Raw genomic sequence first — 24065 nt, forward strand, 5'->3', positions numbered from 1 at the left:
TCCTCTCCTTCCTGACCCCCTGATTTTGATTCTCACAAGTGACCCTAGCAAGATGTGGGCAGTGCTTGTCACTCAAGGGTTTCCCCTAGCCCTTGGCCTTGCCAGTCACGGTGGGGCATAGGAACTTCCTTCCCCATAGTGGCCCCAGCAGCTCCACCAGAACTGACCTGGGCTCTTCTGCCTTCCGTGGAAACTCTCATCTATTCTGCAAGCTGCACCTCAAACAGAGCAGACTGAAGGCCACTTCTTGTTTTGCCCTAGTACACTTCCACAGGGCCCTTATAGGAGACAGGGCCCCTTTTTTTTATTATGTGCCCCCAAGGAGTGACTCTGAACTGTGGGAACTCCAGGCCACGGGGATGGAGGGTAGGGTCCTGCCATGTCTTGGGAAAGATTGCTTGAATTGCTATTCATCACTTCTCAAGGGTGACATTTAAAGATCACCCAATTCAGCTGCTAGTGGGATGCCAGATCCCTTCTGCAAATCATGCAGTGTCTGCCTCAATCTCTCCAAGGGCAGGGAATTTACCGCCTCTTGCTCAAGCAGCTTGTTTGTGAATGTTTTTGTCATCAGCTTGCTATCAATCACAGTGAGACACCAGCTTTGCCTACAAGATGGGACCTGAAGGTCAGGCTGCTTCATGGCCGGAAAGGGAGAGGGGTTGGAGAAAAGAAGGGCAGGTGGTCTGAGGTCTGGCAGGCTGGGCTGTGAGGATGAGGTATTTCTCAAGGAGGAAGGTGAGGTAAGCGCTTGTCACTTGTGACATTCCAGGTTCCCAGTGTTGAGGATGTGATTCTATCCCCAGTCTGTGGCTGCATGAGGACACCCAGGAACAACCTTGAGTTGAAGGAGGTGGAGAGCAGGATGCTCTGAGCATCACCTTACCTCCTGAGGTCTCTGTCCTGCCCTTCCAGCTCTCCAGACCTGACTGCTAGAGGCTGGGCAACCATTGTACCCTGACCTCCTACCCTACCCAGCCTTGCTTCAAAAGGGCCATTGGCACTGACCTATGGCCTCATTTGACCTCTGGTTCTCCATCATTCTAGGATCCTGACAGTGCCTCTTGGTTTATATTTTAGTCTACATACCCACTGAGGGAGACAATCTTCACCAATCATCTTCCCAACTCAGGTTTCCTGGCTACAACACCATGAGCCATCCCAGGGGTCAGGTTACTCATGAGCTGTCCAAACCCAAAGGATCTACTCAGACTAGAGCACCTGGGGCTATAGTCATTACACAGTATGTACAGGGGTCTGCGGACTGCCAATCATTGCTCAGGGTTGGGGACACAGTGCTTAAGGCTAGTAAGCCAACAATTATGGAGTGCCTCTTATGGGCCTCATTCCTCTACATACACTAATGATGCAAACATCCCTATAAGGTAAGTACTCCCCATCACTTTAAAGATGGGGAAATTGAGGCATAGACAGGTTAAATAATTTCTCAAAGTCTTGACTCTTGAAAGAGGCTAAGTAATTGTTCCCCAAATTATTTCCTCCTGATAGCATAGCTACGTGATTACAGTCTAGCGTTTCTTGATGAGTGACTGGGCTCTGGAAGTTGTAGTTTGCCTCCTCCAGGCCTGGCCCATAAAATCCCCTATGCAATCATCAGTGATCTCTCCCTTCTCTCATTTGCCACCCAGATGGCATGGTGTGATAAAAATTCTTAGTGTAAATTCTAAATCCTAGAATCCCAGTGCAGCTTCTAAAGGATTAAAAGTTTGGTTTGCCGGCTCGCTGCTGCGGTGCGGGGCCCTTTCCCTGGGCGCGGGGCCGGCGGCGGGCTCCGGGCCGGGCTTGGGCTGCTGGCCTTGGGGCGGCTTCCGGCGGCCCCGGCGCTCGGTCGGGCCTGCCTGGGCTTGGACCGCGCGGCGGCCTGCACGGCGGGCAGGGCCTGGGGGAGCGGGTGGAGGGCGCCGCGGGTCAGGGGTGCCCGGAGTCCGGCGCAGCAGATCATCCTGGCCCCAAGTTTGACATGATATGCTGGTTTCACTGCTGAGGCAAGAAAATGCAAGAGACATTTGTGTGATCAAGGTTCCTCCAGAATTGAAATATACAGATTACTTTGTGATTGGTAGAGGAACTTCCACCCGACACTTGCATGCCATGGCCTACTACATTGTGAAAATGTACAAATACCTGCAAAGTAAAAGCGAGCCTCATGTTAAGATTGAAGGGAAAGACACTGATGACTGGCTCTGCATGGACTTCGGCAGCATGGTGATTCATTTGATGCTTCCAGAAACCAGAGAAACCTATGAATGAGAGAAATTATGGACCCTACGTTCATATGATGACCAGTTAGCACAGATAGCACCCGAGACATTACCTGAAGACTTCATTCTTGGAATAGAAGAGGACACTTCTTCATCCCTGACTCTAGTGGAGTTCAAATGAGAATAAAATGATATGAACTACCTTAGTCATTATCAGATTTGGATTGAGTCACTTTTTAAAAATATAGCTCTGATTGAGCTATATCATTCACCTGATTGGTCAGGTTGTTGTCAAAACAAGCCTTATCTATTGGCAATGGGCTAAATGAAATGTGGAAAGTGTAGGTAAGTGAGCTCTCACAGCAAGAATCGGTATATTCAAACTAAAATTTTAATATATTGTTTTTATTCCTAAGGTCCTAGCAGGATTCCTCAGAGTTAACACTGGCCCCTGTGCTCTGCTCAGTTTAATTTTGCCTAAGTGTAAATCTTATTCTGTAGAATGGGATAGCCTTAAAAAATAAATATATAAAAGACAAAAAAAAAAAGTTTGGCTTGCCTTGCCTTTCCTAACTTCTGCAGCCTCTTCTGCCTGAACTTCTTTCTCCTCAGAATCCCTACTGGATTTCTCAAACGAAGTCCTTTCTCTCTCCTATTGTAGCAGTCATATGCATGGCAAATACACAAGCTAGACTTGGTGAGGATCTTGTCTTTCAAGGAGCTTCATTCAAGGAAACTCAGGCTGGCACCGACAAAAAGTAATCAAAACAATCTGAAACTTTACTCTGTCCTTCAAGGAAATGCATGAGTCCACATTTATCCTGCTGTCAAGAGCTGGCAACTACCATTTGGCTAACACACTCCTACTTCCTCCCCACTCAGTCTCTCCACCCAGGCTTTCTGGCTCTTTAATAGCTAGCCTACCCACTGGTGGTCACTAATGTCTTCATTGAAGGAGTTGTGTCTCCTCAGCCAAACACTCAGAAGTCACCAAGTAGGGCCTGCACTGGGGGTGGTGGGGGTGGGGGTGGGAGTGAGGATTTTCCATATCTCTTTGGTCTCTGCTGTTTTAGGTCTTGTCTTCTAGGTCGAGATATTTGAGTTTGTGGGGATGGTTTGGTGATGTAGGGTGGGAAGGTGAGTAACGGCAGGTTCTGCTATGTGACTGGGACTGCAGAAGGAGGGGATTGCAAGCTGAAGCTTACTGAAGCTAGTAAAGATCTAGATTTGCTTCCCAATGCTCCACAAAACATTAATGTTTTAAGAGACAGTGTTAAGTGCCATGTGAAAATAATCCATGCTAGTAATATATTTTCTCTAAACATCTTAATAAGGAAAAGTGAGTTATGCTTCTCACAACTTGCAAGAGTTAATTCTTGGAAACTCTTTTAATATCCATTAATGGGGGGCACCTGGGTGGCTCAGTCAGTTGAGCCTCTGCCTTCAGCTCAGGTCATGATCCCGGGGTCTCCTGGAATCAGGACGCCCGCCCCCCGCATTGGGCTTCCTACTCATCAGGGACCCTGCTTCTCCCTCTCTCTCTCTGCCCCTCCTCCCTGCTCATGCTCACTCTTCATGCTTTCTCTCTCTCTCTCTCTCTCAAATAAATAAATAAATCTCAAAGTATATATATATTTAAAAATCCATTAATGGAAGAATGATTAAAGAAATTATGATACATTTCACACCAAGGAATATTATGTAGACATCTGTCCATATGGAAAGATGTTCTGGATATATTAAATGAAAATTGCAACCCACAAAATAATATGTCTAGCATGAGCTCCTTTGTGTTTGCATCTCTGTGTGTGACCATAGCAAAAAGGCTAGATGAACAAACACCAAAATATCAGTAGCAACTATCTCTGGGGAATTGGTTAGAGGAATGGAGGAAAATTGTCAAATTTTGCAGCAACTAATTTGTCTTTAGGACCGTTTTTGCTTTCTACTCTAATACAGGCACAAATGATAACTTCAGAGCTCCTGCAGAGTCTCAAAATTTAGAGTACTTTTAAGAGGTTTTCATTGTCAGATAATGTCAGGAAGGGCTGACCCAGCTGTACGTTGGTCTCAGGGTTTATTTCCTTGTTGATCTCTGATTGCCCAACATGCTCTGGGTATAAGGGAAGGCCTTGTGACTTGGCTCAGGCCAGGGCATGACAGGGAAACAGTGACACCATGTGGGGTCCACTCAGTTCCTCTCTGGAGGAGCTGTTTTGTTTCTTTTCATTAGGCTGCAATTCTCCAATAATCCTCTTTTGTTTTTAAGGCATTATGTATACCCAGGAAGCAGTAGTTACAGACCAAGTTCCCTTCCAGGAATAGGTGGCATACACTAAAGGGTTCAATTGCTCATCATTTTAACACAGTTCCTACAGAGGAGTGGGCAAGGATGAGGGGACCACCAAAGGAGGGGTGATGCATCCAAAGACAAGGAGCTATTAACACACCAACTTGAAAGAGCAGGAGAGAGAACTGTGTTACTGGAGCCAAGCAAGAGCTGGAGCTCTTGGAGGAACCACCAATCAGTTGTGGCTACAGAAGAAAACAGTCACTGCCTGAGCCATGGCAGACATGGAGGGAGTAGGGGAAAGTAAATACCCCAACTTATTTCTTCTCTTAACTGCCAACCCCCTGCCAGTAGCTCCCATTAGCTAGACCCAGCAGTAAGTCAGGGGGCGAGGAGCCAGGGTGATGGAGTCCAGAAGGACAGCCTTCCAGGGGCAGAGCGAGACTGAGCTGGGTTAACATGGGGCAGGGGTAGGCACAGGAGTAGAGGATGATCAAGGGTGTCAAAGGCAGCATAAAAGCCAGGCCAGGAGGACTAGGAGGGGGCCATTCGTGACTTCTAGTGATCAGACTCAAATGAGCAGTTGAAGAGATAAATAACAAAGTTGTCCCTAAAAAGTAAAAAAGTAAAACATAAAAGAAGTGCATGATAATAAAAGGGCTAGCAGTGATGTGGGAGCAGAAACAATGGAGGGGTTTTCAGGATAGGTGAGACTGTGGCCAGGTAAACATGGAGGGAAATGTGGGGGCGGGGACCTGAGACACCAGAACAGAGAAAACAGTTCCTGAGGATTATCCAGGAGAGGGAGACAGACAGACAGGATGCAGGGGAAGCGTCATCTTGAAAATGGAAAATGGCATTCAGAGATAGGGATAGGCGGGAAGAAGAAGGGAAGGTTTTAGAAAGAAATATATATGGGAGAGGAGAGAAAATAATACTAGGCTTTTTTAAAAAGCACTTAGCATGACCTAGCTTTATATGCCCAGATACTAAACCCAGGCTGGAGAGTTTAGAACTCACCCAAGGCCACACAGCTAGTAAATAACAGAGATGGGACTAAGCACAGATTTGTAAGAAGCCAAAACCTTACTTACTAGCAGCTGTTCCAGTGATCACTCCCCTCAAACATGGCCTTCTACTACACCCTCTCTCTCTTCCCTAGGGATAAATCAAGACTGTCCTATGTGAGCATCCTCCCCATCTTTCAGACTTTCCATTATCCTCTCACCCTTACTCAAACCACCTGAGTGGCAGGGAAGCACTAGGTTTCAGTCAGCACCATGGCTAGAAGCAACACCTGGGCTGGGCCAGGTAGGAGGAACACCTGGCATGGGAACTGGCCTCTGAAAGCTGTAACGACTCAAACTCACTCAGGGTACACCATTGACCCAAACTGGAAAAGTAAGTGTGATTACTCTTCACTCTGCAGTTCTAGTTTCTGTCCCACCTGGCCTCTAGTCCCCATACTTTGCCTGAAAGTGCATGCTAGGAAACCTCCCCAATCCTGGCCAGAGTCTGGACCCATCCCAATCCACCCATGTGGCAGGTGAGGTTCCCTGTGCTTCTGCCTTGGCCATGTGATCCATGTGAAGGCTTGCGCCAGGTGCAGTGCCTGAGGCCCTGCCTCCCAGCTCCTGTGTTCTCGTCCAGATCTTCCCTTCGGGCCTGCCATCCTGCAGCCCATCGGCTGCTGCCTGCCTGTGACCTAAAGCAATCCCAGCACATGCACATGCGTGGGGACAAACACCCTCACTCCCCGGGATATGTCTCATCCTGAAGAGGGGAGGCACTGGCCTTGGACTGGGGTTGAAATCCTCAACAGAGAAAATATGAGAAGTTAAGAATGGGATAATGGCCTCAGCTGGAAGTGTCAGAGAGGGACAGATGGTCTAAATACAAAGAATGGCGGGGGAAGGAAGGTCAAGGATGAGAGGGGTCAAAGGAGAGAGAGAGGGGTTATGGCAGGGGTTTGAATCCAGGAAGTTGAGAACAAGTAAAAACAGGACAGAACTGAAGAAGGAACTGGAAAAGAGAAATCGAAGTGGCTGCTTATCAGCAAGTGACATCTGTGGGCTCTGATGTCTGTAGTTGGTGGCTCTGGCCAAGGGTGTGGTAGACATCATCAATTACTCTCCCCAGCCCCCTTCTCAGGCAGGGCTGGGCAGGGGCTTTTCCAGTTTGGGTCAATGTGTACCTTGAGTGAGTTTGAGTCATTACAGCTTTCAGAGACCAGTTCCCACGCCAGGTGTTCCTCCTACCTGGCCCAGCCCAGGTGTTGCTTCTAGCCATGGTGCTGACTGGAACCTGGTGCTTCCCTGCCACTCAGGTGGCTTGAGTAAGGGTGAGAGGATAATGGAAGGTCTGAAAGATGGAGAGGATGCTCACATAGGACAGTCTTGATTTATCCCTAGGGAAGAGAGGGGAGTACAAGGCCATGTTTGAGGGGAGTGATCACTGGAATAGCTGCTAGAAGGACTTCACTAGGGAACCTCCAGGAATTCTGAAAGGGATTGTCCAGCAGCTGTAAAGTCTCAGCTGAAGAGAGACATCAGGAGTGTTTCACATACCCAGACATGCTTCTGGCCTGAGACTTCCCTGGCAATGGTTGCCATTATATCCAGGAACACTCGAGGCTCCGAGAGATCTGAGTTCTCTAGTGTAGTGACTAGCGCAAACATGGTGGTTGAATGAATGCACACAGCAGCGAATGATGGGGTTCAGATGTAATGATAAAGGGAAAAAGATCTGTGCTCAAATTTGAGGGCAGGTATCTTTAAACACAGACTTAGCCCTGTGCATAGTAGTGGGGTGATGTCAAAATGTTCCTACACTCAGATATGAGGATCAGGAAATTGAACCACAAATTAGCACAACCTGAAAGATGAGAGCATTTGATATGCATGTGCTGTGAGGATTCAGTCAAGATTTCTTGATATCTGCCCTTTGCTATGAGGAATAAAAAGAGCCTTCCCTCAGGTAGGAAAGAAGTGTGAGGTAAAGGTCAGAATGGCACATAAACAGGCCAGAAAGTAAGATTCATGAGACTTCAGAATTCTGCTTTTGTCTAAGGTATAGAAAGCTAGAAACATTTAAGATAGCAGCCAAATCATACTTAGGTGTGGAAATACCTAGATGGAAATTTAATAAAATATGCACAAGATTCATATGCTGAAAACCACAAAGCACATTCATGAGAGAAACCATAGAAGAAATAAATAAATAGCAAATTATGTCCATGGATTGGAAGACTCAATAGTGCAAAGATGTCTGGTTCCCTCAAACCTGAGCTACAGATTCAGTGTAATCCTAATCAAACGACTGGCAGGCAATTTTTTTCTGGGGTGGTGGTGGTGGTGGTGTAATACATTAACAAGCTGATTCTGAAATTCATATGGCAAAGAAACTAGAGCAGCTAATGCAAGTTCTTTTTGAAAAAGAACAACATAGTTGGATTACTCACATCATCTGATTTCAGGGCTTGTTATAAAGCTACAGTGAGTAGTCCAGGTGGTGTGTTGTTGGTGTAAAGAGACATTTAGGTCAATGGGATAGAATGGAGAGTCAAGAAATAGACCTACATGTCAATTGATATTTGACAAAGAGACCAGGACAATTCAATGCAGAAAGAATTGTTTTCCCATTAGAAATGACAAATACTCACCATTTGCTTCGACGTGGATGGAATTGGGGGGTATTATGCTGAGTGAAATAAGTCAATTGGAGAAGGACAAACATTATATGGTCTCATTCATTTGGAGAATATAAAAAATAGTAATAAAGGGGAAAGGAGAAAAAAATGAGTGGGAAATATCAGAAAGGGAGACAGAACATGAGAGACTCCTAAGTCTGGGAAATGAACAAGGGGTGGTAGAAAGGGAGGTGGGCAGGGGGTGGGGATGACTGGGGTGACGAGCACTGAGGGGGCACTTGATGGGATGAGCACTGGGTGTTATTCTATATGTTGGCAAATTGAACACCAATAAAAAATAAATTAAAAAAAAGAATTGTTTTCTTAGTAAATAATGCTGGTACAATTGGACATCTAGAGGCAAACAAACAAACCACAAATCATATCTTGCAGCACAAGCAAAGATTAGCTTGAAATGGATCATAGACCAAAATGTAAAACCTAACGCTGTAAAGCCTCTAGCAGAAAATAGAAGAGAAAATCTTTGTGCCTTTGAGGAAGGAAAAATACTCTTAGCAGGGCACCAAAAGCACAAATCATAATGAAAAATCAATACATTGGATTCTATCAGTATTAAAATCTTCTATCCTTTAAAAAATGCTGTTAAGGGAAAGATAAAATAAGTTATAGACTGGAAGATGATATTTTCAGATCATATATCTGAGAAAGGACTTGTATCCAGAATATATAAAGAGTTCTTTTAAAAAAAGATTTTATTTTTATTTATTTATTTGAGAGAGAGAGAGAGAGAACCAGTAGGGGGAGCAGCAGGCAGAAGGAGAGGGAGAAGCTGGCACCCTGCCGAGCAGGGAGCCCTATGCAGGACTCAATCCCAGGACCCCAGGATCATGTCCTGAACCAAAGGCAGATGCTTAACCAACTGATCCACCCAGGTGCCCTGAATATATAAAGAATTTTTACAACTCAGTAACAATGGTAATAATAATCAATGACAAAAAATAGACAAAAGTTGTGAATTCATACTTTGCCAAAAACGGTATGCAGGTGGCAAGTAAACAATGAGAAGATGTTCAACATGGTTAGTTATTATGAAAATAGAATGAAATAGTGAGATATCGTCACAAACTTATTAGAATGGCTTACCAAACTCTGACAATATTAAGTCTTGACAAGGATGCAAAAATGGTATAGCCATTTTCAACACAGTGTGGCAGCTCTTATCAAATTAGACACACACTTACCATACGACCTGGTACAAACCACTCCTAAGATTTTGGTCAAGGGAAATGAAGCATATGATCACACAAAATATATGTAAATGAATGTTTATGGTGGCCTTTTTCATAATTGCCCCCAACTTGAAACCACTCAAATGTTCATCAGCTGGTGAATGGATAAACTATGTGTTGTTCAGCTATACAGTGACATATATTCAGCAATAACAAGAAATGAATTACCAAGAAGTGTAATTTCATGCATGTTGAATACGTTTTGATAAATGAAAGGAACCAAACTTGGGGCTATATATCATATGGTTCCAGGAATAGGACCATTCTAAAAGGGCAGGAAGCTGTAGGAACAGAAGGCAGATCAGTGGTTGTCAGGACCTGAGTTGGAGAGGAAGAGATTGGCTAGCAGGGGCATGAGGGAACGTTTTGGGGGGGGGGCTGATAGTGTGTTCTGTTTTTTGCTTGTGGCAGTTGTTACAGAGATGTATAAGTATGTCAAAATTCATAGAAGTAGACACCCAAAGGGGTGAATTTTTGTGTCTGTAAATGATATGGCAATAATCCTGACTTTATAAAAAAAAAAAGACTATAGAAGGGTACCTATAGAGTGATTTTCAGGTGGCCTCAGACCTTTCTTTTCCTAGGTTATTAGGTCAAGACTGGGCAATTGGCTTTCTAAGTGAAGGACTATCTCATGTTTATCATTAACCCCCATCTCCAAGCACATCCCCTATACATATAGTAGATGCACAGTACATATGAGTAAAGAAATGAATAAAAACAAATTAGTGAGCATTTGCAAGGCAAAGTAGACTCTGATGATCTGTGGGTCCCTGTGGGCTCTTCCAGCCTCTCCAGCTACTTTCCTCAGCAAGATTCAACTTCCTGCCCCTGGGAACTACCATACCTCCCCCATCCCATCCCTGATTCACCACTGAGCCATTTCACACCTTTGCCCTTGCAAGTCTCTGTGCCTCCATCACCCTTCAAGGGCCTGTAACTGTGGAGAAAGCACACCCCACCCCCATAACTCCAACAAATGTCACATCCTGTGTTGTCACACAGGGGTGTCACACACAAAGGGGTGTGCGTGCACAAAATAACACCCCGTGTGAGCATGTGCACACAGGAAGCACCCAACTATACAAAGGAGGATAAACTTTAGCAGGAGATTGCAGGTGGAAGAGAAAATTCTCCCTTGTGTGGAAAGCCCATCTTCCCCTCCCGTGCTAATTAAGATAATAGTACAAATTAGTATTTGTTGAGTGCTTATGGGCGTCAGGCTCTATTCTAAAGCACTTTGCCTGTGGCAATCCATGTTGCCCTTCCAATAACCCTAGCCTATCACTATTCCCATAAGATAGGGAATAGAACTGAGACTCAGAAAGGTTATGGACAGGTGGTTGCACACACCAGAAGTGGGGAAGGAATCCACTGCTGGAGGGGAGGACCAGGAGGGGCTGGCTGAGGGTCTAGCTATTCCCCATCCCTTGCAAGGCTGGCCAGACTGTGGCAGGCGCTGCAGCTGGAGGGGGGTCTGACTACAGCAGTGAGGACTGTGCCTTGGACACTGACCAGCCTCAGCCACATAGGGTCACCCTGGCTGGCACGGGCAGTAGGGCGGGCTGGCCTCTCGGAGATCTGGGACCCACAGCCTCCTGCTGCTGGGAGCAGTGGCTGGCTCCTCCCCTCCTTTCCTCCCCCACCCCACAACCCCTCTCTGAATCATAAAGCCAGACCCCAGTCCTCACTATTTCCTAATCCCCATGAGCCCAGTTCCTGTGGGCAGCACTTGATGTGCCTGACCCTCTTCTTTCTGCAACTCAAGGGAAAGACGAGATCTTGCACAAGGTACCCAGTGTGTCTGCCCTCTGCAAGGGAAACCCGACATGGAGCCTCTCTGGCTGCTCATCCTGCTCGCTGTCACAGGTAGGACCCTGCTGCCCAGGCCTTCTCTCCTTCCCCTCTTTGAGTATATGGCGGCAGGTGGGTGGGGAGCCCTGGGCTCCACTATAAAGGCTGTTGAAATCCTCAGCATGTTCCTCACTCCTCTTTTCCCCACCTGCCCTGCATTCTTTATGCTCTTCCTCCCTCCCCAGTATGAGAGCCCACTCACAGACTCTTCGTGCAACTGGAAGTATAAGGGGCTGGTGATTCTGGCACATGGAAAAGGAAAGAATTTTGATGGTGGCATCTCAGGCACTAGCTAGCAGTTGGGGCAAGTTTTGTGGGGCCCTGGTAAGAGGACCTAAAATTATGAACCGCTGGCCCCAGAGGAATGGCAGGGTGGGAGGGAAGAAAGGGAGGAGGAAAAAACCCACACATAAGCATGTGCATCTTTGGGGTGCCTCTTCTGCTGATGTGAAGGTCCTCTGTCCTCCGCCCCAGAAGAGAGGTAAGGGGGCTTAAGATTTCTGTCACTGAGTTGGGGGACTAACACCCCAGATTCTTTCACACAACTACCTCTTTTCATTGGCAAAGGTGCCTCTGGCTCCCCTAGAGCAATAGGCAAACCTGGTGATGAGAGGAGAGCCTGTTCCACTGGAGCCCTGCTCCTGAGGCTTCTTAGCTAGGGGTGGGGAGGGAGAAGATGGAGGGCTGTCTGGAGGAGGGATGGACAGGGTGACAAGTGGAGGGGGCGCTGTTCTCATCAGGTCCAGTGTCTCTGCTTCCAAAAGGCAGGCCACCCACTCCCTAATCTTGTCTTCCAAGTTTCTGTCACCATATGGTTGAAGATAGGGTAAAGGAGGACCAAGAGAGGGTAAGTTGAGGTAGAGGGCTCCAGGTGATTCCTCTGCAGGCTCTGCCCTGGCAATAGACTGTGCTCTAAGCCTATCTCCCCTGCTCCAAGAAGGGTCCCCAAAATAGCAGCCTCATATGTCTCCCCCAAAATAGCTCTGAGATGAGTCTCTCCTGAAAGGGGAACAAAGTCACAGAAATAGGGAAGCTGGGAGCTAAGGGTCAGAAGGGGGAGATGCAGAGCCGGTACTAGTGTGGGCAGCTGCAGAGTAAGCACGAATGCCCAGGGCAAGGAGAGGGTATCCTGTCCAGGCTGAGGGGCCACCGGTCCTGCTCTCTTGAGATGGAGAGGGTGGAGGACAGGCCTTGGTCTCACATGATAGGGAGAAAATGTGTGGAATAGAACCGGAGGGAACTTTAAGACCAACATCTCTGGAAATAGGCCCAGAGAGGGTCAGTTACTTCTTTAAAACTGCCCAGCAAGTCCAATAGGGTTAAATCCAGACCTAGGACCTGGCTGTCACGGTAGGCTGTGCACTTTCTCCTGACTTATATAAGACCCTGAGCTTCTTAAGGGCAGGATGTCTATCTCTTCGTTCATTGCACACCGTAAGTGTTCGATAAACATTTGGTAAACAAACAGTGAATGACCGTCTCCTTCCCAGAGCTGTCTGGAGCCCACAACACGACGGTGTTCCAGGGTATGGCAGGCCGGTCCCTGCAGGTCTCCTGTCCCTACAACTCCTTGAAGCACTGGGGGAGACGTAAAGCCTGGTGCCGCCAGGTGGACAAAGAGGGCCCGTGCCAGCGGGTCGTTAGCACCCACCGTTCGTGGCTGCTGTCCTTCCTAAAGAGGTGGAATGGAAGCACGGCCATCGTGGATGATGCGCTGGGTGGCACACTCACCATCACGCTGCGGAATCTTCAAGCTCACGATGCTGGCCTCTACCAGTGCCAGAGTCTCTATGGTGATGAGGCCGACACCCTCAGGAAGGTCCTGGTGGAGGTGCTGGCTGGTGAGTAGGAAGGTGACTGCATCTCTGGCCCACCCCTGGGCTGGGACTATGTCTCTGATGTCTGTGCACAGGACCACCCTCTAGATTTCTGGGAAACCTGGGGAAACCCACAGTGCAGCTCTTGCCTTCCCACTCAGGGTCATGGTGGATGGTTGTGCAGGCTGCTCACTGCACAAGGGGGCCACATGCCAGCCCTGGAGCCCCTCTCCAGGCTGTACTCCCTGGTACAGGACTGCAACACTGGCAGGAAGGGTCCCTACCTCTAATTTGTCTCCAGGATCGCGCCCTGGGCCAAATGCAGGCGCCAAACCGCTGCGCCACCCAGGGATCCCACCTACCTCTAATTTGTATATGGAACCAAATGAGCTGGTTGTGTTCCTGCCTCCCCAAACAGCTTTATCCATCTGGCATCCAGTTAGGATGTGAATACTATAAAGTGGTCCTGAAGGAGTAGGAAGAGGTTCATTTACTCCCTCATCCAATTACCCAAAGGACCTGCAAACGTAAAGTAAGCACCAACCTGGTGCAGAAAACAGCCTGAGGAAGGGGCATTGCTTGTGACCCTGGGTGATGGGCTTCACCTCTCTGGGCCTCCACTTCCTCATCTTTAAATGGAGATGATGACGTTTGTCCTGCTGCCCCCACAGGGCTCCCGTGAGGCGCCAATGAGGTGACACAGTTAAAAGTGCTTGGGGGGTAAGTGACAGTCCACTCCCCAGCCTCCTGCTGTTGAGCTGACCTGGGATCCTCATGCCAGGCTTGCCTAGGTGAGGCGGAGGTGGGGCGACAGCGGGGTGCTCCCCACCTCTGAGCTTCCCCAGGGAAGCCTTCTGCCTATGTCTCCAGAACACTGTGTCCCAAAGGAGGAAAAATCTGTGTGTGTGGGGGGACAAGTCCCCTTTCAGACTCTCCTCCTTTCCTACCTCTCCACCCCCCGCAACATGGCTCCTAATGGTGGAAATGAGCCATTTGTCTAAGTTCTAAGCAGGGAAAGGGAGGGGAGACGGTTCGCCCTAGACCCAAGCCCCAAGTCCATGACTCTTCTACATGGGGAGAGAGGGTGAAGAGACACAAATTTTCAGCCCTATCCAGGTCTGAGCCTCAGCCAACTCCCCAGGGGGTGGCAGAAATATAATAGTATAATAATAATAATCCATAGCTGGTGCAGACAGCTTGACAGTTCACACAGAACTTTCAAGTACACCCATTCATCCATATGACCTTCCCAAAGACCCTGTGTGTTGGGAGGGTAGGAGCTGTAGCTACCAAGCTCTGATGAGGTGCTAAGCACTATATAGGGCACTCTCACTGAATCCTACAACACTACTGTAAAGGAGGTGTTTCTATTCGACCCACTTTACAGATGAGGAGACTGAGGCTCAGAGAAGCTAATGACCTGATCAGCTCCAGGTCAGAGCCCAGGGGGCCTCACCACAGCTGGACAGGTTTCCCCCTACTACAACCAGCTGCCTGAAGGAGGAGGGACTAGAAGCTTACAGCCTCTGTCTCCCACAGACCCCCTTGATCACCTGGACCCTGGAGATCTCTGGATGCCTGAGGAATCCAAGGGCTTCGAGGATGCCCACGTGGAGCCCAGCGTCTCCAGGTACAGAGATGGGCCTTTGCTAAGGTCTCTGGGCAGACTTCCACCCTGCAGAGCCCGGGCATGGGATGGAAGCTGGGGCCCTAGAAGTAACTACAAATTCCAAGACAATTTGAGAGAGCATGAAAGGGCCTGGGGATGATTTGTCTGAACACCCCTCCAACCAGCCTTTGTGTGTTGGTATGTCCATGCCAGTTGTTAAAATATTGAAATATATATATATATATAGCAGCTGCTTTAAAACCCCTGAATGGTCAGCTTCCCATTCCTCCCTGGGAGCCCTTGGACATCCCCACAACCCCACAATAAAAGTTTTAGTACAAAGCTGGGACCCCCAGATGCCTGCTTCTTTGGATAGGACCAGCATTGGCTCTGATTGATTCATTCCCATGTACTGGTGTTGAAATATTGTTAATATTAGCACAGGGTATGTGTATGGGCATCTACCCCCATGCTCTCCCCTCCCGTGCAGCAGGAAACTGCCCTGCAAGGGACATGTTTAAATGTGCTCAGTAGGTGGATCCAAACCTAGAACTCAGGTCTCCTGATTACAGGTTCCCTGAAGCCCGCAAATCCTCATCCCAGGGCTGGTGCTGGGTGGGGGACTACTCCAGGCCCCCAAGAGCTCCCGGTGTGGCCCTGTTCCTCCTCTGAGGGCAGACTTCAGTGTGTGAGCCTCCCCCAGGCCTCCCTCATGTCCTCCCTGTGTTTCCAAGGAGCCTCTCCGAAGAGGAGATCCCCTTCCCTCCCACTTCCATCCTTTTCCTCCTGGCCTGCATCTTTCTCAGCAAGTTTCTAGCAGCCAGCGCCCTCTGGGCTGCGGCCTGGCGTGGGCAGAAACTGGGGACACCCCAGGCCAGTGAGCTGGATTGCAGCTGTGACCCAGGTTATCAGCTCCAGACCCTAACAGGTGAGCCTGGTGAGCACAGCGGTGGCGGGGAGGGGTGGGGGGGACTGGGCAGGGGTGGGGAGGTGGGGTGCAGAGGCGCCATGTGAGCACAAGATCTGTTACAGAGCCGAGAGACATGTGAGAGAAGAGGACCTCACCTGGGAAGGGGCTCTGCTGGAACCACCCCAGCCTGCACTTACCCCTCGGCCACCAAGGCTCCTGGGTCTGCTTTGGCAAAAGGCCGCCCTTCCCATCCCCTGCTTCCCTGAGTGTGTGTGTGTGTGTGTGTGTGTGTGTGTGTGTGTGTGTATGCACCTGGAAAATGGGAGGAACATGTACGAACTTCTAGACATTGGACATTAAACACTGTCCCAAATAAATCCAAGACTTCATGTTTAATTGGATGGTTTGGGGCTTCATGGAGGTCTCTCTCTTGCTACAGGGCCAAGAGAATGAATTGGGGTGAGGAATAGATGAAAAGTCTGACTCCTTGGGGCCTCGGGTCTTGGGCTACTACATGCCTTCATTCTTGCAGGCTCCACATCGCCGAGGTTTTATTTCTTCTCGCTTCCTTCCCTAGATCTAATTCCTGAATCCTGCATCCTCCTCTGGGATTTCTCTAGCATCCAAGTCTGGCTCCCCTCTCCTTGCGCCTGTTCATCGATTCCCTAGGAATCATGCTGCCCACCCCACACTGGTCCATCTAACTCCTAGCTGACTCATCCACCCGTTTCCCCAGAGCTGGGCTTTCTTTGTGGTTGCTTCCCCTAACAGCCAAACACCCGGGGCTTGACTTACACAGTAGCAACCGGAGCTGGGAACTCCTGGTCAGAGCCCCTTGCTACACAGAAGGGAAAATGAGGCTCGCAAGGGACGGACATCACCCCAAGTCGCCAGCAGAGCCTGGAAGTCCAGATTTCACTTGATGTTCATGTTGCCCTTCCTTCTAGCTCAACCTTACTCACTTATTCGTTTATTTATTCAACAGACATTATCTGTGCCAGATACCATTCTAGGTGCCGGGAACATGACAGTAAAGCAAAGAGGCAAAGATTTCTGCCCACACAGAGCCATGGACTAGTGGGAGGGGAGACAGACACAATAAATGAGTCATCCAGTATGCTAAAAGATGAAGTGCTGAGGAGCAGATGACAACGAAGCCGGGCTAGGACACTGGGAGTGCAGAAGGGACTGTCATTCTGGAGGGCATCAGTAGGAACCACTGCAGAAGCCCTGAGGAGCTGAGGAAGTGAACCACGAGTATTTCAGGGGCAGAGGGACAGCCAGGGCGCCTCGGGAACCTCATCTCTCCCCTGAAAACACATACACCATAGCAGCCATGAGAGAGGGCAAGAGGATGGAGACTTGCCCAAGGAGAGCTGCAGGAAGGGGAGGAATCGAGGTCCCATCCGGGGTCTTGGCAAGGTGGAAGGCCAGGAGCCCCTGTGACCAGGGCCACATGCAGCTGCTTTGCCCCCTACCATGTGCATGAGCTCCTGGGGTTTCAGATCATTGGGAAGGACCCCCTGAAGCAGCCCTGTGTCCAGCCCATGTCTACACAGCATGCCCCCGAGCCAGCCGAGCCCAGCTCTGCCTGGCCCACTCCCTGTGGAGGCTGCTACGCTGGCCCTGTCCCCAGCTCTGAGACACTGGTCCTGGCTACATGTCCCGAGTCCTCGGACTCAGCAGCACGTCAAGCTTCCTCATCATGTCACAGGCTGTTGTCCCCTTCCTGCAGGCCTGAGGCACAGTCTAGCAACCAAGAGCGAGCCTGTCCACCTGCCTGTACCAACGCCAACAAGAGGGCAGGGGAGGGTCCCCGGTGAGCGGCACTGGAGCACACCTGTAGTTCTTGAGAACTTGGCCTTTTCTCTTTCTTCCTCTGCCACATTGGAGACCCCCCCCCCCCGCAGTGTACAGATCACCACTGGGATGCCCTGCCTTGGACTCTTTGGAGCACACATGGGACTGAAGGGGGTCAGGTAATATCATTTCAAGTTTCAACTTTGCTTTCTACTAAGAAACCCGAAGCAAGTTCCTTAACCCCCAAACCCCAGTTCTGCACAGGACGGCATGAATAGGGGCCAAATGTTTCCTGTGCAGGCAGAGTGGGCTTGTGTCACAGGAGAGGAACCTCCAGGTATAAGGCTTGGAGTTTTATATTCAGCATCCACCCATCTTTCTTTCTTGGGAGAGAGAGACCTTTACTCTGGAAGGTAGGCAGATCTTCTGGAGGGAGAGGCCGGGGTGCCTAAGCAAGTCCAGTCTGGAGCTGATACATTCTCTCTAGCTTTCTAGGCATGTTTGCTATTCGATCACACTAGACCAAAGCTTGATCTGTGCCTGGATCATGCAGAAACGTGAAAATACCCATGGAGAATTTTCTCCCAACAGAGAGGCTAGTACATTCATGAAACAAAACTAATATGTCCTATGGGATGTTTGGAGAATAAGCAATCTTGTAAACTGAAAGTACTAAGGAAATAAACACTTGAAAGACAATCATAGATGATGGGAGAAAAGGATGAGGGTGTCTTCTAGGAATCAGAACAAAATGGACAAAAAGATGGGAAAACGAGAGAGAAAGGATAGGGAAATGAGATGAATCCATGAGGTTCGGTATTCAACTAGTTAAGGAGTTCTGGAAGACAGGGGGAAAGGAAAGGAAGTGTCATTAGCAAAGGATGCCAGAACTGGAGGGTGTGGGTGTTCACTGCCAGGTCTCAAGAGCACCTGGCACAGTAGATGAGGGCCAGTCCCGGCCAGGGTGCCGGAAGAGTGGGTGCCCCTGCTGCGAGGTCATGGGGCAGGACAGGACAGTCTCCCGAGAGCTCGGGCTGGTGTGCTCATTACAGACCTGAGAACAAAAATCATGCCCCACCTTCCTCCTCCATGGCTCTGCATCCTCAGATCCTATCTTTGAAAGACCCAGAGGACTCTATTCGCTCTTTCTTTCTTGCTTTCCAGTTAACCACGATCTTGTCCTACCTCATCCCCTAGCCGGGGACCAGGAGCCTAGGCTTTTTTCTTGGGCCTTCTCACCCTGCCTTGCCCACCCCTCCCTACCCTCATGGTCAGTTCCCAAGCACTGAACCAACCGGGTTTTGGAAGGGTGCCTTGCTCCCACCGACGGAGGGGCCCCCACTGCCTGCCTCCCACCGCACGGCCTGTCATGTGGGGTCCCATGTGACTGTCGGAGGCAGCTGTTTCCTGCTCCCTGGGGAACGCTGTGTCAGTGGCCAGGCAAGCCCCAGAGCTGACATCTGCCTGACCTGCCATGGGCCCCAACCTGCTGCTGCTGTTGCTCCTGGGACTGGCAGGTAAGGTGAAAGGGGCTGCGCTCTGGGCCCCATGCGCTCTGCTCCAGGCCCAGAAATGATTGGCATTATCATGGCAATGTAGGGCCCAGAAGGTGAACCTCTCTGTCCCTATGCCCCTGTGGCAGTGGCTGGACTGTCCCCCCAGCTCCTGCACTGCCTTCCCACAGCCTTTCCTTCTCCAGGCCAGGGCTCAAGTGCCGCCTTCCCCGAGGTGCTGGAGGCACCTGTCGGTGGCTCCATCCTGGTGCAGTGCCACTACCGGCTCCAGGACGTCAAGGCTCGGAAGGTGTGGTGCCGGTTCTCACCAGAGGGGTGCCAGCCCTTGGTGTCCTCAGCCGTGGACCGCAGAGCCCCAGGGGGAGGGCGCATGTTTCTCACAGACCTGGGGGGAGGCCTGCTCCAGGTGGAGATGATCGCCCTGCAGAAGGAGGATGCTGGCGAGTACGGCTGCGTGGTGGACGGTACCAAGGGGTCCCAGACGGTGCACAGAGTCGCTCTGGAGGTGAGGCCTCCAGGTGAGTCATCCTAGGTGGCCATTGCCCCTCCCCAGCTGCCTCTTGGGTCTTTGGGGGATGGGGACCCTTAGGGGGTAGGAATTGGGAGGAGATATTTTTTACGGCTCCTCAGGGAACGGAAACCAAATGGGGTGAGCAGTCAGAGATAAAACAGCCAGACAGCGGGTCCCTTCCCCCTCCTGCAACTAGCCGGTTTCCCATCAGAAGGCATATCGTCCTTCCTCACCCATGGCCTCCTCATTCACTATTTTCAACATACTTGATGCTATTTTTTTTAAATGAAGTTTTAATTTGGGCATATCAACTGGAATTCATTTTTTAAATCTTCTGGTTTATTACTCCTGTTATAATGGGTTTGATGGCTTAAAATTACTGAATCCATATTTTATTCAATTTTATGTCTTCATTGAGCATCTAGTGTGTGCCTCACTTCAAGCAGGGTGCAGTCAGTGCCTGAATTACTTCAACTGTAATTAAAACTAAATGTAGTTTTAAAAATATGGAATATGGGGCACCTAGGCGGCTCAGTCGGTCGAGCGTCTACCTTTGGCTCAGGTCATGATCCCAGGGTCCTGGAATCTAGCTCTGCATTGGGCTCCCTGCTCCGTGGGGAGTCTGCTTCTCCCTCTCTCCCTGCCCCTCCCCACTTCTCTTTTCTCATTCATATAAATAATTTTTAAAAATGAAGAAAATCTCACTAATAGTTAAGCTAGTATTGTCAACCCTATTTCAGTACAGAAGTACTTTGATAGGCTGTGGTTTTCTCTCACAGGCTACAACTTTCTAATGTCTAAGCACTTATTAAAAGACAATTTTAAAGTAGAAGAAAACAATTTCCAGAAAAATTGGATGTTGTTAAAAAAAAAATGTTCTGGAGGGAAAATGGCCGGCTGCCCGTAGAAGTGGAGACTGCTACTACTACCTTTCTCTTATGGATGATGACAGTTTTTCATTTTCAGGTGTTCCTTTCTCAAGTAATTTGTGCCCAATCCCCAAATAATGAAATGAAGAAAGGCATTTTTCCTTTTCTTGTTTTTCCCCTATTTGTTGATTAGTCCAACTTATGGACTAAGTTGTCATCAGAATCCCTCATCTCTGGCCCATGATTATTACTTAATATTATAAATATGCTCCTGGTGGTCCTTGTTGTCCTCTGTCCTCTTCCTTTCCTGACACTCTAGGGTCTGAGAACTCCATCTTGTGGGACAGGATGCACTGGGTTGATGGGCAGGTGCCAGGGCTCCAACAGCTGTAGAGGGTGGATGCTCAGGTAGGCCGGTGGAGCATGGCTTTCAGGGAGGATGTGGATGGCTTAAAAGGCACCAGGAGGGCAGGACACATGCAGCCAAATGGAAGACACAGCATCTCCAGATCCTGGTTTGGCTTGGGATGGGAGGAAGGAATGATGAGCCTCTGAGAACAAGGAAGACTCCTATCCCCGGGGTCTAGAAGGACTGGCCAGGTTCCCAAGACAGATCCTCAGGCCCAGAGAAACCAACCATGAGTCCCACAGCCGGAAGTTGAGCATGTTGTAAGGATGATAGAAGACGTGTCACAAAACCAAGTCTTGGGATCTGAGTAAGGCTGTCAGAAAGGGTAACTTGACACTATGTCACATTAGGGGTGACCCTGGAATTCCTCAGATGCTGAGGGCAGAGTTTCAGCCTGCAGGGGTGTGGGGGGTCACACAGTTGCAGATATGTGGAGAGGTCTAGCAGGCTGTGCTGAGGCCCCTTTAGAGACCAATTCATGAGTGCCAGCAGTGAGGTTGCCACTGAGGATGAGACTGGAAAACCTATTCTGGGGTGGGGAGGTGAGAACAGATTACCCAGTGGCTGATTCAGCATAGTCTGAGCAGCCTGGTAGACCAGAGGGTGTGGGGGAGCAGGTGAAGGAAGGCAGGGGCAGGGGTAGGAACTGGTGGGGGAAGAGAAAGTGGGCCTATTTGCAACCAGGTAAAGACAGAAGGAGACCATCAATGATCTCCAGAATGAGGGCCCTTAAGGAATATGCCAAGCCTCCATCTGTGTTTCTTACTTGGGACCTCTTCTTCCTCGGTTCCACTCTCCCATCCCTCAGATCTCAGGCCCATGCCCCTGTCCACCATGGGTATGTGCTCATTAATATTTCCTTCTGACTCAGCTCCTAGCCTGAAAGAGGAGGAAACCTATAAGGCTGGGAGTCTGGCTGATGATGGCCCCTCAGACACTGTGGGCAGTGCCAGCCCTGTGGAACCCAGCCAGGATGAGAAGAGGTACTGACAAGAGCTGTATTTGGTGGCTGGGAAAAGGGTGGTGGTGGGAAAGGGGGTGAAAGATTGTTCAGAGCCCCGGGCTAACTCAAGGGGAAACCTTATGGTTCCTTCCACCCCTGGGGAGTTTCTGATCTGGCAGGAAGTCAGGCAGACCCACCTGTCTATTCCAGTTCAGCAATGATCCCTTTATCCTGGTAGTTTCCAGCCAGGATACCCTGGTAATGTGTTTCTCTTCTGCCCTGTCTGCCCTCCTCATTCCATTCCCCAAATCCTCTTCTTGAAACCATGGCTCACCAAGAGCGGTACCCTTCTCTACTGCTCCAGAGTTCCTGGTGAGCAGCTTCCTGCCAGGTTCAGGCTTGAGCTCACCTATCCCTTTATGTCCTTCAGCATCCCCTTGATCTGGGGCGCTGTGCTCCTGCTGGGCCTGCTGGTGGCAGCAGTGGTGCTGTTTGTTGTGATGGCCAAGAGGAAAGGTAGGTAGCCGTTAACCTGCCTACCCCAGCACAGCCCTGCAGGTGGTGTACCAGCTAGTCTTGTAGACAATGCTGGGACTCTAGGTCTGTTTCTCCTGTGGATGGGCTTATTTGGGCTTTGGTAAGGCTCCCAGGCCTTAGAAGTTCCTGGCTGAGGGATGGAGGGGAAGAAGGAGATTCAGTGGGAGCCAGCCTAGGGACAGACAGGAATTGGACAGGGTGGGCAGTGGGATAGGCAAGTGACTGGAGGAGGTTCAGGAAGGGTTTCAGGAGACAGGCTGAGTGTTGAGGAAGCATGAAGGGAGCTGGAAGCAGTAAGTGGGTGGGGAGGCTCCTGGCAGGTTGGGGTGGAACTGGGAAGGCAGTGGGGAAAGTTTGCTCATAGGAGTGGGATGAAGGGTCTGGACCAGGAAAGAGGCTTCAGGGACTTCTGAAGGGAGTGAGGGGGTGGGTTTTGAGCCAGGATGGAAAGCTGACTGTGAGGCCATCCTCTGTCCTCCCAGGGAACAGGCGTGGTGTCCGTAGCCAGTCTCAGAGCAGCGGAGTTCCAGGCATGGTAAGAGCCAAATTCCCCAGACCTTCCATCTGCCAGGTTCACTGAGAAGCCCCAGGATGAGAGGGTGAAGAAAGATGGGGACCCAGTTAGAGTCCATACTTTCTTCTTAAATGCTGTAAACTTGGTACCAGTTGTCTTCCACCTTTCCACTTTGGTATTTCACCCTCCCCAATTTAAAGAGGAAGTTGGGGCTTGAAAATCTTTAAAGGGAAGCCCTCTTGCCCACTGACATACCCAAGATTTGAGAAACAGATCCAGTGTGGTCTTGAGCTTCCTCCCAAAGGGGACTGGGGCAGAAGGAGGCATTTTCTCTCTGCCTCACTTCTTTGCTTTTGTTACAGGCCTCCTCATCAGTAGCCCACTGTATCGGTGACTCTGGATTGGGACTTGATTTGCCATCGGACATTCCATATGCTAGGCTCGACTCACCACCTTCCTTTGACAATATCACCTATAGTGTACCTCTTGATCCCTCATCAGAGAAAACCCCACCCCCAGCCCAATCCTCATCGCCCCCTCTGCCTCCTAAGGTCCTGATGTGCTCCAAGCCTGTGACATATGCCACAGTCATCTTCCCTGGAAGGGACAAGGGTGGAGGAGCCTCCTGTGAGCCAGCTCAGGATCTGCCGAATGGCCAAATGCCACCCAGCTAGGCTGTTCATCATACTGTACACTCACAGAGACCATCCCCAAAGCTCTGTGCATCCAGCTAGCCAGCCCAAGCCCTAGACCCTTAGGATATCAGAGCAGTAGGGACTTTAGGATCTAATCTAACATCTTGACTTTTCTGACCTGGAAAGTGATATTTAAATGTGACTGAGGTGTCTTGGGAGTCCCCCATGCTTGTTCCTCTGCAGTTATACCACTGAACTAAATAAATTCTGAATGATATTATATGAGCTCTTGATGTTTGAGTGGGAAGGAAAGGGACGGAGTTTGCTTAGTCATATCACCTGGGAACTGAAGATTCTGGTCCAGAGTTTGTGCTGTGTGATCTCCTGCCTGTTTTATCAGTAGGGACATGGTTTCATTCTCTGGTCAGAGTACTGTGATGCAGTTTGACTCACGTGGCATCAAGAAGCCTTCTTCAAAAGTATTTCCTGTCTTTCTCATGGTACCTAAATTATAGAGCCATTAGCTTGAATCTAGAAATTTCTTCTGCCTTCAGCTCTGCACTTTTAAACAAGAGGCGTTTTATGATGTGACAACATATGATGGGAGGAAGGGGATAATGATAAAGTGAAAGGAGACTCAGGACAGGTGGGGTGAGAGAGTTGGAGCTGAAAAGAAATAGGAGTGATGTTGAG

At 49.5% G+C, this 24065-nt stretch overlaps 2 protein-coding genes and 1 pseudogene across 3 annotated transcripts; all 3 read left to right on the forward strand.

Moving 5' to 3' along the window:
* Positions 1–641: 641 nt before the first annotated feature.
* Positions 642–2428, forward strand: LOC144316730 (mitochondrial assembly of ribosomal large subunit protein 1 pseudogene; annotated as a pseudogene).
* Positions 2429–11094: 8666 nt separating this feature from the next.
* TREM2 (triggering receptor expressed on myeloid cells 2) lies at positions 11095–16017 on the forward strand. 2 transcript variants are annotated; one of them, XM_077904093.1, is made up of 5 exons: positions 11095–11319; positions 12795–13145; positions 14661–14751; positions 15537–15658; positions 15763–16017. In XM_077904093.1, the coding sequence occupies exons 1-5, from the start codon at positions 11280–11282 to the stop codon at positions 15777–15779; spliced, it is 621 nt and encodes a 206-aa protein (XP_077760219.1). In that variant the 5' UTR covers positions 11095–11279; the 3' UTR covers positions 15780–16017. The 2 variants fall into 2 exon arrangements, with proteins under 2 accessions (XP_077760219.1, XP_077760218.1); XM_077904092.1 differs by having other exon boundaries at positions 11101–11319; positions 15465–15658.
* A 2785-nt stretch (positions 16018–18802) lies between these two features.
* On the forward strand, positions 18803–23652 carry TREML1 (triggering receptor expressed on myeloid cells like 1). The gene is made up of 6 exons (XM_077904090.1): positions 18803–18957; positions 19140–19472; positions 21615–21726; positions 22117–22202; positions 22706–22758; positions 23100–23652. The coding sequence occupies exons 1-6, from the start codon at positions 18915–18917 to the stop codon at positions 23409–23411; spliced, it is 939 nt and encodes a 312-aa protein (XP_077760216.1). The 5' UTR covers positions 18803–18914; the 3' UTR covers positions 23412–23652.
* Positions 23653–24065: the final 413 nt, after the last annotated feature.

The sequence above is a fragment of the Canis aureus genome, chromosome 7 (assembly GCF_053574225.1).
Source record: "Canis aureus isolate CA01 chromosome 7, VMU_Caureus_v.1.0, whole genome shotgun sequence".
Classification (NCBI taxonomy): domain Eukaryota; kingdom Metazoa; phylum Chordata; class Mammalia; order Carnivora; family Canidae; genus Canis; species Canis aureus.